General features: G+C 54.5%; 1 protein-coding gene across 6 annotated transcripts in view; it reads left to right on the top strand.

The window, feature by feature from the left end:
- The window catches only part of SRC (SRC proto-oncogene, non-receptor tyrosine kinase), an 89,599-nt gene extending 76,783 nt beyond the window's left edge, over positions 1 to 12,816 (top strand). For all 6 annotated transcript variants that reach the window (XM_075012118.1, XM_075012115.1, XM_075012113.1 and 3 more), the window contains 5 exons: positions 764 to 943; positions 2,148 to 2,224; positions 3,195 to 3,348; positions 4,401 to 4,532; positions 5,844 to 12,816. In XM_075012118.1, the coding sequence (XP_074868219.1) occupies positions 764 to 943; positions 2,148 to 2,224; positions 3,195 to 3,348; positions 4,401 to 4,532; positions 5,844 to 6,052 (752 nt within the window). In that variant the 3' untranslated portion in view covers positions 6,053 to 12,816. The remainder of the gene's footprint in view (positions 1 to 763; positions 944 to 2,147; positions 2,225 to 3,194; positions 3,349 to 4,400; positions 4,533 to 5,843) is intronic.
- The last annotated feature ends 889 nt before the right edge of the window (positions 12,817 to 13,705 follow it).

Here is a 13,705-nt window from a genome sequence, read left to right as displayed (position 1 = left end):
TTTCCCGCAGCGAGGGCCGGAGGGCAGAATAGGCATTTGAGCCACTGTTAGTCCTTGCAGCCTTCCTTCCTGGCTGGAGTGTCCCATCTGGGTGGGAGTAGCAGTGCTCATTGCAGTGCAGAGGGCAACAATAGCTCAGTGGTTAGAGCATTGGCCTTATAAACTGAGGTTTGTGAGCTCGGCCCCTGAGGGGACCTTTCAAGATTGTGGGGTAGGTTAGATGAAAAAAAAAAGCTGTGAGGGATGGTGATGGGGCCTGCTGGGAGGGCAGGGGGCTGAACTCAATGACCTCTCAAGGTCCCTTCCAGCTCGACGAGATATAAATGATGCAAACCTCCCCCAGTGCTGAAATTGCACCCTCAGGTGCTCCTGGGGGTGGTCTCTGCCCACCTAAGGGGAGGAGGGTGTAACCTCTAGCATGGGCAGAGCCACAGACTGAAGCCAGCGCAGTGAGCACTGGGCAGGGAGTGTGGATGGTCAGAGTGGGTGGGGATCAGTGTAATTGGGAGCTCTCCCTGTGCTAGTCTGGCTCGTGCTCTCACAGAGCAGTCAGCCACTTAGAGGTTTGCCCTGAGCTGGGGCTGGTGCAGCAATGTCCCTTCATGTCCCGCTGATGGTGGGTCACGGCATAATCCAGCTGTGCTGGGGTGAGTGGGTGTCAGGCGTCGCACCCCGGAAGGCGGCGTGCCAGGTGAGCACCTCTAAAGGCAATGCCTCGTCCTCCGGCAGCCGCTGCATAAACTGCCTCTGGCTTCTGCTCCAGGGACCTGGAATGGCACCACCAGGGTGGCCATAAAGACGCTGAAGCCCGGCACCATGTCTCCCGAGGCATTTCTGCAGGAGGCCCAGGTCATGAAGAAGCTCCGTCACGAGAAGCTGGTTCAGCTGTACGCTGTGGTGTCCGAGGAGCCCATTTACATTGTCACGGAGTACATGAGCAAAGGTGAGCGCACAGCGCGGGCGGGCTGGACCGAGGGGCTGGGGCGGCCATAGGCTCCAACTGGGAAACCTCACCCTGTGTGTAACGGAGCCTGCTGCGCGAGCAGAGCCGTGTGCTGGCCAAGCGGCACTGGGCGCAGGCGCTGGAAGGAATATCTCTCCCAAACCTGACCACTCGGTGACCTCTCGGGGTCCCTCCCATGCGGGGAAAGCCGGATGCTCGTGGGAGGAGGTGGAGGCCTGTAGACACCCTTGCCAGCAGAGCAGAGGCTTCCTCGTTCCTCCCTGGGCGGTGTGCTGGGTGTTTACTGCAGGCACCTGCCCTTGGCCGTGCGCCATGTTGACTGCTGGAAGTGATCAGAGTTAGGGAGCTGCAGAGGGGTAAGGAGACTGCCTGCTCTGGAGCTGCCTGGGCTGGAGAGTTGCCAGCTCTCCCGGAGTGGCCTGGAGTCTCCTGGGATCACTCTCCCTGTGGCGACCGAAAGCAATCGCAGCGCTTCTCAGAGGCTAAGGGAAGGACATTTGGTCCTGCTGGGGAAAAGACTCACCCAGAATAGCATCAGTCAGAGTTCACACACACACACACACACACACACACACGCACACACACCCCTCCAGCAGAGGTCTCTCTCAGACACACACACACACACACACAGCAGAGTTCTCTCTCGGACACACACACACACACACACACACCTGGCAGAGTTCTCTCTCTCACTCACTCACTCTCTCTCTCGCGTGCACGCACACACACACACACACACACACCAGCTGTGAAGTGAGGAATAACAACGCCCAGTCTGAACTTCCTGCTTTGCAATGGTCTCACTCTGGTGCTTGCACTGCTGCCCTCTACTGGATGGACATGGAGCTGCCCCATGTGTCCTAGGCCCCGTCCTGCTAACAGATTGGCCTTTAGCTCAGCAGGCAAGGGCCTGTCCTTTCTGCAGCAGAAGGATTTGGATTCTGTCCCTGTTGTTGCTGTGGCGTCCCCAGTGTTTGTCGTGTGTAGCAAAGAAATCCCAGGTGGCTGCAGCCTAGTTTGGCACAAGACTCCTCACCCCATTCCCCTGTCACCATTTGCTCACTCCAAGGGCAGCTGCTCGCCGACAGGGCTTTGCGTTTGTACTCAAATGCCGTCACGCGCCTGAGGGTCTGGCATCTGCTCCTTCCCGACTGCAGCTGATGGCTCTGCCTTTGCATCCTAGGGAGCCTGCTGGATTTCCTGAAGGGGGAGATGGGCAAGTATCTGCGACTGCCCCAGCTGGTGGACATGGCGGCTCAGGTGGGTCTGGCTGGCTGGAGAGCGGCAGTTTGAATTTCCTTATTATCAGTTCGGCTGCTGTGATCCGTGGGCTTGGCCTTGGCATGCCAGGTCTGGGTGAGGCGGGTGCTGCAGCTGACAGAGGGGACAAGCCGCCCAGACCAGCTTTTACGAGTGTGATCCAAGGCTAATGGATTCTACTAGCGCCCAAGTGAAATGTCCCCCAGTGTCTGAGGCGCTGCCTCGGATGTCCCTGTCCTCTAAATCTGGGGATAGCGTGATCCAAAACCAGCAATCCCAGCAGGGCAGGGTGGGGCAGAGAGGAGGAAAAATCTGCTCAGAACAGGAGGGCCTGAGTCCCAGTTGCACTGAGCTCCTTCCTGTTTCTCTGCCCCAACTGTGTGGTCAAGGGAGGTCTGGGGGACCTGGAGCCAGGAAGTGCTGGCTGTTGGGTCACCTGCCTCCTGGAGTCTTGGCCAGCAGCTGTTATGGCAACTTCCTCAGTCAAAGGTTAATAGCAGCCTGCCCTAAGCAGATCTCTGGCTCTGGTGTGGGCGGGGGGGGCGTGTCACGAAATTAGACTGGAAAACTGTGAAGGCTCCTGTGCTAGACGGGGGGTCTGCGTGGGATTTCCTATTGGACCCCAGGGAAGAAAATCCCCCACGGCTGTGCCAGGCTTTTGTTTCTTCTCTCTCCTCTTCCCTCCCCGTCTCCCCCGCCCTCCCCCAAGACGCATTTGCAGTCACAAGCCTGCCTTGGCCTGACCAAGCTTTACAAAATAACTTCCAAGTCCTATAAGCTGAGCATGACCCACTCTACCTGCCCCCTCCACTCCACCTCAGAAGAGCCCCTCATGAAGCTGCTGGAGCGCTGGCTGTGTTTACCATGCCCAGAACACGCCTGCAAACAGCCCCGTATCAAACCCAGCACGGTTGTGCGGTCTAGTGCTTGGGTGTAATGGCTCTTGTTTCTAACCTCGCGTGGGCTGCAGATCGCGTCTGGCATGGCGTACGTGGAGAGGATGAACTACGTCCATCGGGATCTCCGTGCTGCCAACATCCTCGTGGGGGAGAACCTGGTGTGCAAGGTAGCCGACTTCGGCTTGGCTCGGCTCATCGAGGACAATGAATACACAGCCAGGCAAGGTATGGGTGTGTAGAGCCTGTACCCGCCGGTGTCGAAGGGAGTGTGGAAAATAGAAACGAGTGAGGCCCAAGCTGCTTAGCCCAACGTCTGAGTGGAGCTGGAGGGCTCAAGCCATTGGGATGTGCTCGTGGTTCAAGTACAAGCCAGCCCAGGGTTGGCCCAGAGTTGTTCCCTCCAGCAGCTGTTGGTGGGTCAGGCTGGTTCCCTGCAGGCTGGCCCCCGGGCTGCATAGCAGCGTTCCCCTAATTTTTTTTTCACCCGTGGGCAGAAGGAATGCTACCTGCACCACGGCATGTGGGGATCTGCACCAGCAATAGAAGCACAGGCTGTCCGCTACAGGGGAGTGAGGGCGCTGTGTTAATCAGCTGAGCGGCTCCTGAATTTCTCCTGGGTGGCTGCCCGAGTGTTCAGCTTCCAGGGAACGCTGCTCAGCGTCTGCCCTGCTGGCACGGGTGGTCTCTGCAAAGGCGCCAGGTACTTAAGCAGGCCGTGGAGGCTGGAGGAATCCCTTGTGCCCAGAGGCGAGGCGAGCTGGCGGGGGACCCTGCATGGCTGCAGCCCAGACTGCACTTGTTGGGGGACCTGGCTCACGGGGCTCTGCTCCAGCACTGCTAAGGAGTTTGCAAGCAGAGTTCGGAGCTCGGCGTTGAGTGTTGTGTGCCTGCTGCTGCGTACTGTGGGCTTTTAAACCAGCGCTTGGACTCACCTACTTCTCCCCCGCCCTCACGCCCTGCTGATGCCATTGGCCAGTGAAGGGGATGGGACTTAGGCCTGTCAGACGTACTCCTGACTCTGTCCCCTCATCGATGTGAGAACTTCACACGGCACTTGCTCTGCCTGTACGAGGTGTGCGGGGAGCAGGGGGCAGGCTTTTCTGTAGCCTTGCCCTCTGGAGGTCTGCAAGTCTGGCTGGTGAAATCTCCTCCCTAGCGTAGCTCTCCACTCGCCCCCAGGGTGAGGTCACTATCTCTCCTCTCTCCACCTGTCGGCTCCTGCCGGGGGCGTGCAGTGTGGTGGCATCTGACTCCTGTTCTCTGTCTCTATTGCTTAGGTGCCAAGTTCCCCATAAAGTGGACAGCCCCAGAAGCTGCTTTGTATGGCAGGTTTACAATCAAATCAGACGTGTGGTCCTTTGGAATCCTCTTGACGGAGCTGACCACAAAGGGCAGAGTGCCCTACCCAGGTAAGAGTAGGCATGGACTGTAGACACCAGGAGGTCCCATGCGGTCTGTGGCCACAGCAGGCTCTGATATCCGCGTGGGCTGTGGAAGATCCCAGGTGATCTATGGAACAGAGTTTTTGTCAAAGTTGCCATGGTGACTCTTATGCTCATCTTTCAATGGAGAAAGTCGCCGTGGTGTTTCTGCCACCAGTGGGAGATGGAGGTGGATAATGAGACGACTCTGAGGGTCTTGTACCTGGAAGAAGATGTTCACTGAACCTTGAGTGAAGCCCCAGACGTGCCTGGAATCAAGTTCCCCTGACGTTCATGCCATATAGGCGTGGGGAGAATATTGTTGAGCGAGTGACATGTTTAGGGCTGGGACAGAGGAGCTGGCAGAAGATCAGGGTTGAGTTGCCAGCTCTACCACAGACTAGCTACATCATCACATCCTCTAAACCAGTGGTTCTCAACCAGGGGGTATGCAGAGCTCTTCCAGAGGGTACATTTAAATCACTGTTTCTCAACCTTTTTATGAATAAAAAAGACTTGTTTTATGTTAATGTAATTTTTTTTATTTATCCTTTTTGCACAGTCATAAGAATGATGGCAAATGTATTGCCTAATAGCAGTTTCTACCAACCAATCAGTTAGGATTAAGTTGTTTAAACAAATGTGTTGCAATGGTAGAAAAAGAAATGTGTGTCTGAAAATTGTAGGTACTGGAAGTGTGTGTGTCTATATATATATATTTAAAAAGGTACTTAATGAAACAAAACAAAAAAGCAGTCAAGTAGCACTTTAAAGACTAACAAAATAATTTATTAGGTGAGCTTTCGTGGGACAGACCCACGTCTTCAGACCATAGCTCATCACCTAATAAATTATTTTGTTAGTCTTTAAAGTGCTACTTGACTGCTTTTTTGTTTTGATAGTATAGAGACTAGCACGGCTCCCTCTTTGTTACTAATAAAACAAAGGTTGAGAAACACTGCTGTAACCCCTGGTGTGCCTCCTTTTCCCCATCTATAAGAGGGGAGTGAAAATCAGTTAAGTCTCACACCCTGTGGGGGTTAACAGCAAAACCAACATTACAGCAACCTTGTGATGGGAGGCACCATTGAAATGAAAAACAGGGCTCTAATTAGATCATGGAACCCATTGGCAGCAGCCTTCTGTTTTCAGTGATTTGTGAACACTTAGGGCTACCAAAGAGAATTGCAAATGCATAGTATAGGCATGGAGGCCCTTGAAATCTTTCTGTTGCTTGGTCTGTGGGGCAGCAAGCTTCTGTTTGAGTTATATCTCACTATTCCCTCTCTTGGCCATCAGGTATGGTTAACCGGGAAGTGCTAGACCAGGTGGAACGTGGCTACCGGATGCCCTGTCCTCCAGAGTGCCCTGAATCCCTACATGATCTGATGTGCCAGTGTTGGAGGAAGGACCCAGAGGAAAGGCCCACTTTTGAGTACCTGCAGGCTTTCTTGGAGGACTACTTCACATCGACAGAACCCCAGTACCAGCCAGGCGAGAACCTATAGACGTGGGGATGGCTTCGGGTGCCAAAGACCAGGCTCTCCTCTTGGTGTGTCCACTCACAGGTCACAAGACATGCCGCATCTCAAGAACTCCTTGCGGAGTCTGGTTGTGGGGACTAGCCCTGCTCCCAGAGGGTGAGACTGGGTGGTTTTGATCCCCACAAGAAGGAGGGAGCTAGGTTCACTAATTGCTGATTTATGGCCTGTGCTTTACAAAGTGTGGCCATTTGATATGAGTCGGAAGGGAATTGGGCGTCTGTGCAGCGACTGGAGATTGGAGAAGATGTCTTTCCAGAAGAAGCCAGGAGGGAATGTCTGTGGAGAAGCTGGAGGGGCCTGCAGAGGTCTTCCTCCTAGTAGTTCTGAATTGCAATGGAAGGACTTCGACAACTTCTGTCTAACAAGGACCTAGGCTTCCTTGTAGCCTGCCTCTCACGGCAGTTTAGCTGGGACTGAATGCTAGCGCTATAGATGGACACCTTTCAGTCTCAGATCATACAGCTTCCAGCCTTTCTCTGTTCTTTTTAACCAGCACAAGCTTCCCTCATACCTCTCTGCTCCCTACGCCTGTTCCAGGGGCAGAGGTGGCTGCAGTTCATGACAGGGGTGTTTGCCGTTCCAGACTGAGAGACTCTTCCAGAGAGAGGATGTCCACATTTCAGTGCAGCGTGACTGTCTCCACTGCCCCATGCTGCTGGGGCACTGGGACACCAGCACCAGCTCCCGTGCCGTGCTGCACGTCCCCGGCACGTGGGAGTGTGGGTCAGGGAGGGTGGCTGTGCCCTGTAGACCTGGAGGCTGCTGAGGTGATTTTTCTCCCTGTGTGAGGTTCTGCTGGAGGGCTAGAAGGACTTCATGGCTGAGTTGCACTTGCCGCTGCGTTAGTGTTCAGTGTTGCTGCTCGTGGTGCCAGTGAAAACTGACTCCTTTTGGGACCATTTTAGATCATGAGCTGCAGGTTTCTGTCTTCCAGTCTTGTCTTGCCCAGTGAAGGGAACCTTGTAATCTCGATGACTACTCCTTAGAGACACACTAAGGCAAATGCCAATGGGGCAGGATACCCCTCCTTTTCCCCACCCTTGCTGCCAACCCCCTATTGCTTTGCTGGTTATTGTTCAACAAAGTATCCCTGGTCTTCCAGCCAGCACCATAAACAGCACACCTGGAGAACACCCAGCCAGACCATCATGCCTCTCCCCATTCCACTCATTGAGGTGCATCTTAGGTTATTCCAAGGCTAGAGAAGGAAGGTTGGTTGTTCTTGGAACTTTTGGTATTCTCGCCAGCTCTACCTCTTCCAGCAAAGGGTTTTTTTGTATCTGAATCAAGGCCTGCTGTGGAGGTAGCTTACCAAAGGTAATGGGACCCTGGTTGTGCCCCATTGTCTTATCCTCTGTAGGCTGCTGAGTTTGGAAGAATCCCAGGAGTTCATCACCCACTCCATGGGACTGTGGTGTCAAGAACTACTTATGGATGCATTTGGGATGGACGTGAAGTCTCCATTCTGCCTGAGAGCAGAAGGACCTTCCCCTCCATCCTCGCCCTACACTTGGTCATGAGCTGTCGGGGCCATCACCTCAACTCCAGACCCTTCCTCTGGATTCTCCTGCTTTTGCCCAGCTTCTGTGGCTGTTTGCCTGGGTGCAGGTGAGGGTCTGGGAAAGAGCTGCTGTGGGGAAGATCACTAGCACAGGGCTTCCACCCAACCCCATGCTTCAGCAGCTGGAGGTTGACATCTTCTGGATTCCTGGCAGGATCTTTGTACCTGCTCTGCGTGCAGTGTGACAAGATAGGGAAGGAACCTCCTTGGGTATTGGCATCTGCTCTTGCTGCAAATTGGGATTAGCCCCCGAATGCAGAAATCGTGCACAATCTCTGTTCTCAGCCTGGGTGGGGAAAGGGAAGAGGACGGGCCTGATTCGGTGAGGTGCAGAGAACCCTCACTTCCACTGAAATCCAGGGGTGTGCAGGCTGCTCAGCACGCTGTGGGACTGGCCCATATGTACTTTCTCAAGCAACCGGCTTTTTACTCCCCTTCACGCTCTCCGAGGGTGCAGGAGTGACTTCCGCGCTCGTATTTATGCACCATGTGGCAGAGTCAGTGGCTTGGGCCACAGCTGACACACAAGTGGCCAGTTGTATTTTTCATCTGCTTGTGAATAAGCAGCAGAGTTAAGTTTGGAAGCTTTGCCCTGTAGGTCTATAGTTCTTAACATCTCTAATGAATCCCTTATGGCCAGATCGGTGGTGCTCTTCTCTGCTGCTTCAAAGGGACCTGGTGGAAGTCAGATTCAGACACCTGGCATGAGCAAACCTTTTATGTCAAGCCCCACTTTCCGCCCCTGCAATTAGCAGGGCCCCCCCAGCCTGTCTAATGCCATCGAAACCGATGGAAATTTCAGTTATGTTCATATAAAAAAAAAAACCCCTTTCTGCATATTGAAGAAGATAATATGTAGAATGTCAGAATTTTATGAATGGGTATAGATGGGAACACACATAACCTTTAAGGACGGTGTGGGTGGGACCTCACCTTGCGCATCTGGAGATGTGGGGGCAGGACACCAGCCGGAACATATTTCAACACTGTAATAAGATGGATAAGCCTGAGACCCAGCAGCCAATCGTGCTGTGCCCCTGCCCCTTCAGAAACTTCATATCCCCCAGTTTGTGCACCCTTGGTCTAGCCCAGGCTGCTGTCAGTGGGAGTTTTCTGGTCCCCCGACAGAGACGCTATCTGCAGCCAAGTCAGTCGCAGTGCAGGAGAGGTTACAGTAGGCAAGGATCAAGCAACACCTCTCCGGCTCCTCTGAGCTGGGAGAAGAGGCAGCTGGATGGGTTGCCTGCAGGGCAGTAAGAGCAGGGCTGGCCCCAGCGCTTGGATTCCTGGCAGTAATTGCACCATAGGACAACACAGGAAAGAGAGGATCTGTCTCTCAGAGGCTGGTCCCCAAGGGACCAGGTGGGGAGGCGATGCTGAGCTGTGTGGGGAGGGTTCGCATGGGGATTGCTCCAGGTTGTTCAGTGAAAGCGTTGAGCCAAAGGCGTGCTCTTGCTGGTGGCTGGAGTGGGGGACTCCAACATTTTGCCCCATCATGGGGCACTATGGGCAATATGGTGCCTGATGGCGCTGTGTGCTGGCAGCACACGCCCCCTTGTTGGAGGTGAGGCCGAAGCACGGCCAGAGGCAGAGCAGTCTCATTTCTCTTGTTACTGCAGCGGGGCTCCCGGCTGTTCCCCCAACTCCTTGGGGTAGGTCTGGAATGGCCAAATGAGGGAGGGGAGTAGTATGTGATGCGCGTGTTGGCCAAGTGGTGTTAATGGGCAGATGCTTTGCCAAAGGAGGGAGACCACAAAGGACACTGCCCCATCCTTGGCCAAGACGGCTGGTGTCCTGCCCCCACATCTCCAGATGCGCAAGGTGAGGTCCCACCCACACCGTCCTTAAAGGTTTCTTCCTAAGGTCCCACATGGGGTCGGCTCGTCCTTGGGCAGGGCTGGGATGTGTTTGGCCAACCTCTGGAAGAGAGAGGCAGGAGGGAGCTGCAGGACCACCCTATCCTCCTCCACACACACACAGGGGCTTTGAGTGTGACTGTTTCCCAGGACCAATCTTGCTCCTGTCTCCCCTTGGAATGGAGTTTATTTGAAGAAACAAGCAGCCACCGAAGCCCGACTTAAATAGCCCCTTTTCTAGCAAAGTCACGCTGCACCCCAGGAGATGCCCGGCAGCTGGCTGTGGGCAATTCCGCCTTAAAAGGGAGAACTTCTACTGAGCTGTAGAGTAGCCTGGTGTTCGTAGCTCTCGACTCGCCTGGGTGTTCCCATGGAGCCCCGGCGGTTGACTTAGCTGCGTGTGTTTTTTCTAAGGTAATGCTGGCGTCTGCACTCGGAGTAAGGGGAATTCTTTGCCGTTGGCGCCCAGCACTTTGGTCAGTCTCATCACTCACTCATTTTTGTCCATATTTTTGGATGCTCTTCAATGTGCCAAAAATCCTTCCGCTCCGACACCCGCATGGCCCGGGAGGGACAGTGCTCCTGGGCCTGGCTTAGGCCAGGCATTATTCAGAGTTTAGCTGTCCCCAGAGGTGCAGGCTTAACTGCTTCCCTTAGGCGGTGTCTGTCCCAGGGGGTGCTTTGGCTCCTGCCCGAATGACCCCCGGAGCATCTCTCAGGATTGCCGGCTGCCGTCGTTCTAAACAATCCCTTCTGCCCCGGGCTGGGTTTGGTCAGTCTCAGGTGCCCCATCTTGGTGCAGAAGAACCATCTTTTCTTGGGAGTCTGAGCAGGCGCAAAGGCTTCCCCTGGCAAGATGCTGGCTGCGGGGGACAACTCAGACACACACGGAGTAACTCGCCTGAGAAGAGCACAAGGCACAGCCATCGGGGGACAGAGTCTGTGGCGTTGTCCTTGTCTGTGGGATGGGGCCTGGAGCAAAGTGGGGTTTGGTGTTTTCCATGCGTTTTCCTCCTCCTTGGTCCTAGGGCTTCTTCCGTGTTGGGCTCGTTCGCCATCGTTCGGGCAATGGAGCCAAACCGCCACCAGGTGCCAGGTCACGGGGTAGCAAGGCCTCAGGTTGCGGAAACGTCTTGACACCAGTGGCTGGCGGCAGTTCCCTCAGCTGTAGCCAGTGGGGTGAGAGTTGTGTCCTGAGGCATCACAGAGAGGACTGGGTGCGTGTGTATCTGCTTGATATCCGTGGGTGGTTTCTGCAGCAGGCAGTGCGGATTTGGTTACAAATTTTGTGTCCGTGCAGGGATCTGACTGTAAAAGCCCAGTGGGCAGCTGTGAGGAACGGCAGCTCAGCTCCTGCATCCAACCTGGCTGAGGAGCTTGGGGGGCAAGGAATGGGCTGGGGGTTGTTTGGTCCCTCACCCGGGGCAGATAGAGGGTTGCTGCAGCCCCCCTCAGCTGCCTATACCCCTCTCCCAGACCCAGCTCCAGCCAGGCCTGGAGCACAGCCTGGAGCCACAGCCTGGCCATGGGACAAGCCAGCCAGGCAGCTGAGGAGACCAAGCAGCTCCCTGGCAGATCTACAGGTCTTCGCCCTTCCCCTCGGCCAGGCCCTTGTGGAGCCCAGCTGGGGAGCTGTGGGCGGAGAGGGGGTTGCTTTCAGCACCCAGCTGTTCCCCTGTCTGCAGCAGGCTGCCCACGTGGCAGGTTCCTCAGATCCCGGGTCCAGCCGTGGGAGCAGAGTCCTGCCCATCTGCCGATAGCTGTGGCTGTGGGTATCGGCCAATAATTCCTGCAGATCAGCTGCTCGTCTGTGTGTCTGTACAGCGCTCTGTGCAGGTGGCTAAATCAGCCCTCCGCTGCCATTTGTGCCAAATTCATGTGTTTCAGTGGGATCTGCCCTTCAGACCCCGCTACTGCCGCCTGCTCATACTCCAATGCAAGGAGCCTAAGGATGTATTCGAACCCAGGGCAGCTGTTTACGGGTCAGCTTTACCGCATGGGTGGAGGCTGGATTGCTGGAAGGCCTTTGTGATTACAGATCATTAGGGTCAGAAACTGAGGAGAAGAGAGACTCCACCCTGGCTTTGGAGATGCTCTTTAAACCTGCCTTCTCCCGAGCAGCCATGCACAGACCCAGCTGAAATCCAGGATACAACCACCAGTGGCTGAAGTAGCCCTGGCCTCGGCCCTTTAGCATTAAACCCTCCCTGTCCAGCAGGGCTGAAGCGGGTGAAGAGGAATGAGGTTAGTTATCCCCTCAAATGTGGCTAGCAAGCTAGCTTTACAGCTGTTCCCTTCCAAACCAGGGCATGGTGGGATGTGCAGTTTGTTTTCTCCCAGAGCAGGCGGAGATACTGTGACCCAAACAAGATTCTTCCCTGTAGGCATTTTACCCCCTAGGAGCTCAGGGAAAATGGGAGTGATGAAAACACAAGCCCAGCCCTGCATCTTGCTCTTCTTTATTAAAACTGGTTGTCTTTTTAATTCCCTGCCTGTTAAAATCCAGCCTTAGCTTCCACCGATCACCAGGAAAAGTTCCTGCCTGTCTTGAGTGGAAGAATGTTACTTACAAGAGTACAGACAATTGAATTTTGGCCTCTTTGTTTTTCTGCCCAGTCTGGCAGTTGCTATGTCTAATAGATTCCTGCATTTGTGTGCAGAGACCTCGTTACTTCTAAGTGTTCTGTGTCTTTTTGCATCCATTGAGCAGTTGTGGAGAAATCCTAATTCCTAGAGAGATCAGGTCCCTACCTCACCCGCCCACCCCACCTTTTTTCTGTAAGGTTGCTTAGGTGCAGAGCAAGTGGTCTAGGGGGGGGTATTAGATGTGTATTGTGCCAATGATGTGTGCGATGTTTATAAACTTCAAACAGCTGCCACCAAGGAGAAACCATTGCTCCCGAAACTCAGATTGGAATATGCTGAAGAACACTAGGCTTGGAGGGGAGATGTATGAACTGAAAAGATCTTTTTCTAATACATTCATCCCTCGTTTAAGGAGTACTTGACTTACGAGTACTCGCTAAAACCAGGGACATTAATACATACCTTTGCTCACTAAAAGAGTGAACTTCCCCTGCTTATACGAGCCAGCTGCAGGGTCCCTGGCCAGGGTGTGGGGAGACCCACAGCCCTGTGGCTGGAGCAGAGCCAGCCGCGGGGTCCCTGGCTGGGGCACAGGGAAACCTGCAGCCCCGCCCGGCCTACTCCCAACACCCCCCCAGGCCCAGCACCCCCCAGCCCAGCGCACCCCGCCACAGGTACTGCACCTTTTCCAACACCCCCCCTCCCCAAGATTCACTTACCTTTCAAGCTGCATGCTGCGACTCCTTCCCCCAATTAGGAGCGCTAGGAACCAATCAGAGACTTTTACATGTATTTTAATGGGAATTTAGTGTCCCTCTTAGAGTTTTCGCCTACGAGCAGGAAGTTGGGAACCAGTTCTGCTCGTGTAGCGAGGGATGAGTGTATGTACCTTTTAAGGGCCAGCCGGGGGGGCGGGAGGGGAATATAATGACTGAAATACTGGTTGTGTCCAGCTGGGTCTGACTTGACTGCAGCTGGTGTAGCAATACTGATGACTATTAATAACTGAGCTGAACACAGTTTGATCTTTCCCTGTCTTGGCCACACTTCAAAGAACAGAGCAGGATACTTCGAATCCTTTTTTCTCCCAGGTTCAGAGTCAGCCCCTTCTCCATTGTGGGTGATCTAGGGCAGGGGGTCAGCAACCCACCCCCCAGTGCTGCCCCGCCTTGCCTCCCCCATGCAGCCGGGAGCGTGCTCAGAGCCCTGCCGCCTGTGGATTAACAAAAGCCCAGCTAAGGCTACCAACCACCCCCCTAAACGGCAGTGCCCTGCGGCTCTATTTATTTATGAATGAAGCTGTTGTAAGTGGGACTGTTAGTATCACCGGCACTGGGCCTGTACACAGAGGTCAAAGGTCACATTTTGGCGCTCCACCTCGGGAAGGCGGCTGACTGCTGTTGGCGGGTGTGCAAGAGCAGGGTTGGGCGTAGCTCCAGGGGTCTGTTGTGTCTCAGGGCTGGAGACTGGTGCTGGAACTGACGCGCGCCCTGGCGGCAGCAGGATGAGGTCTTTCCTCTCTCACGATTGTGTTTTGCCAAATTCATTTGAAAGCCAATAAACTCAACAGGAATCTCTCTGAACCTAATGAGTCTGATGCTCCTTGGCACCGAT

Source organism: Carettochelys insculpta, chromosome 17 (genome assembly GCF_033958435.1).
Source record: "Carettochelys insculpta isolate YL-2023 chromosome 17, ASM3395843v1, whole genome shotgun sequence".
In the NCBI taxonomy this organism is placed as follows: Eukaryota; Metazoa; Chordata; order Testudines; family Carettochelyidae; genus Carettochelys; species Carettochelys insculpta.
This window is presented reverse-complemented; position numbering and strand designations above follow the sequence as displayed.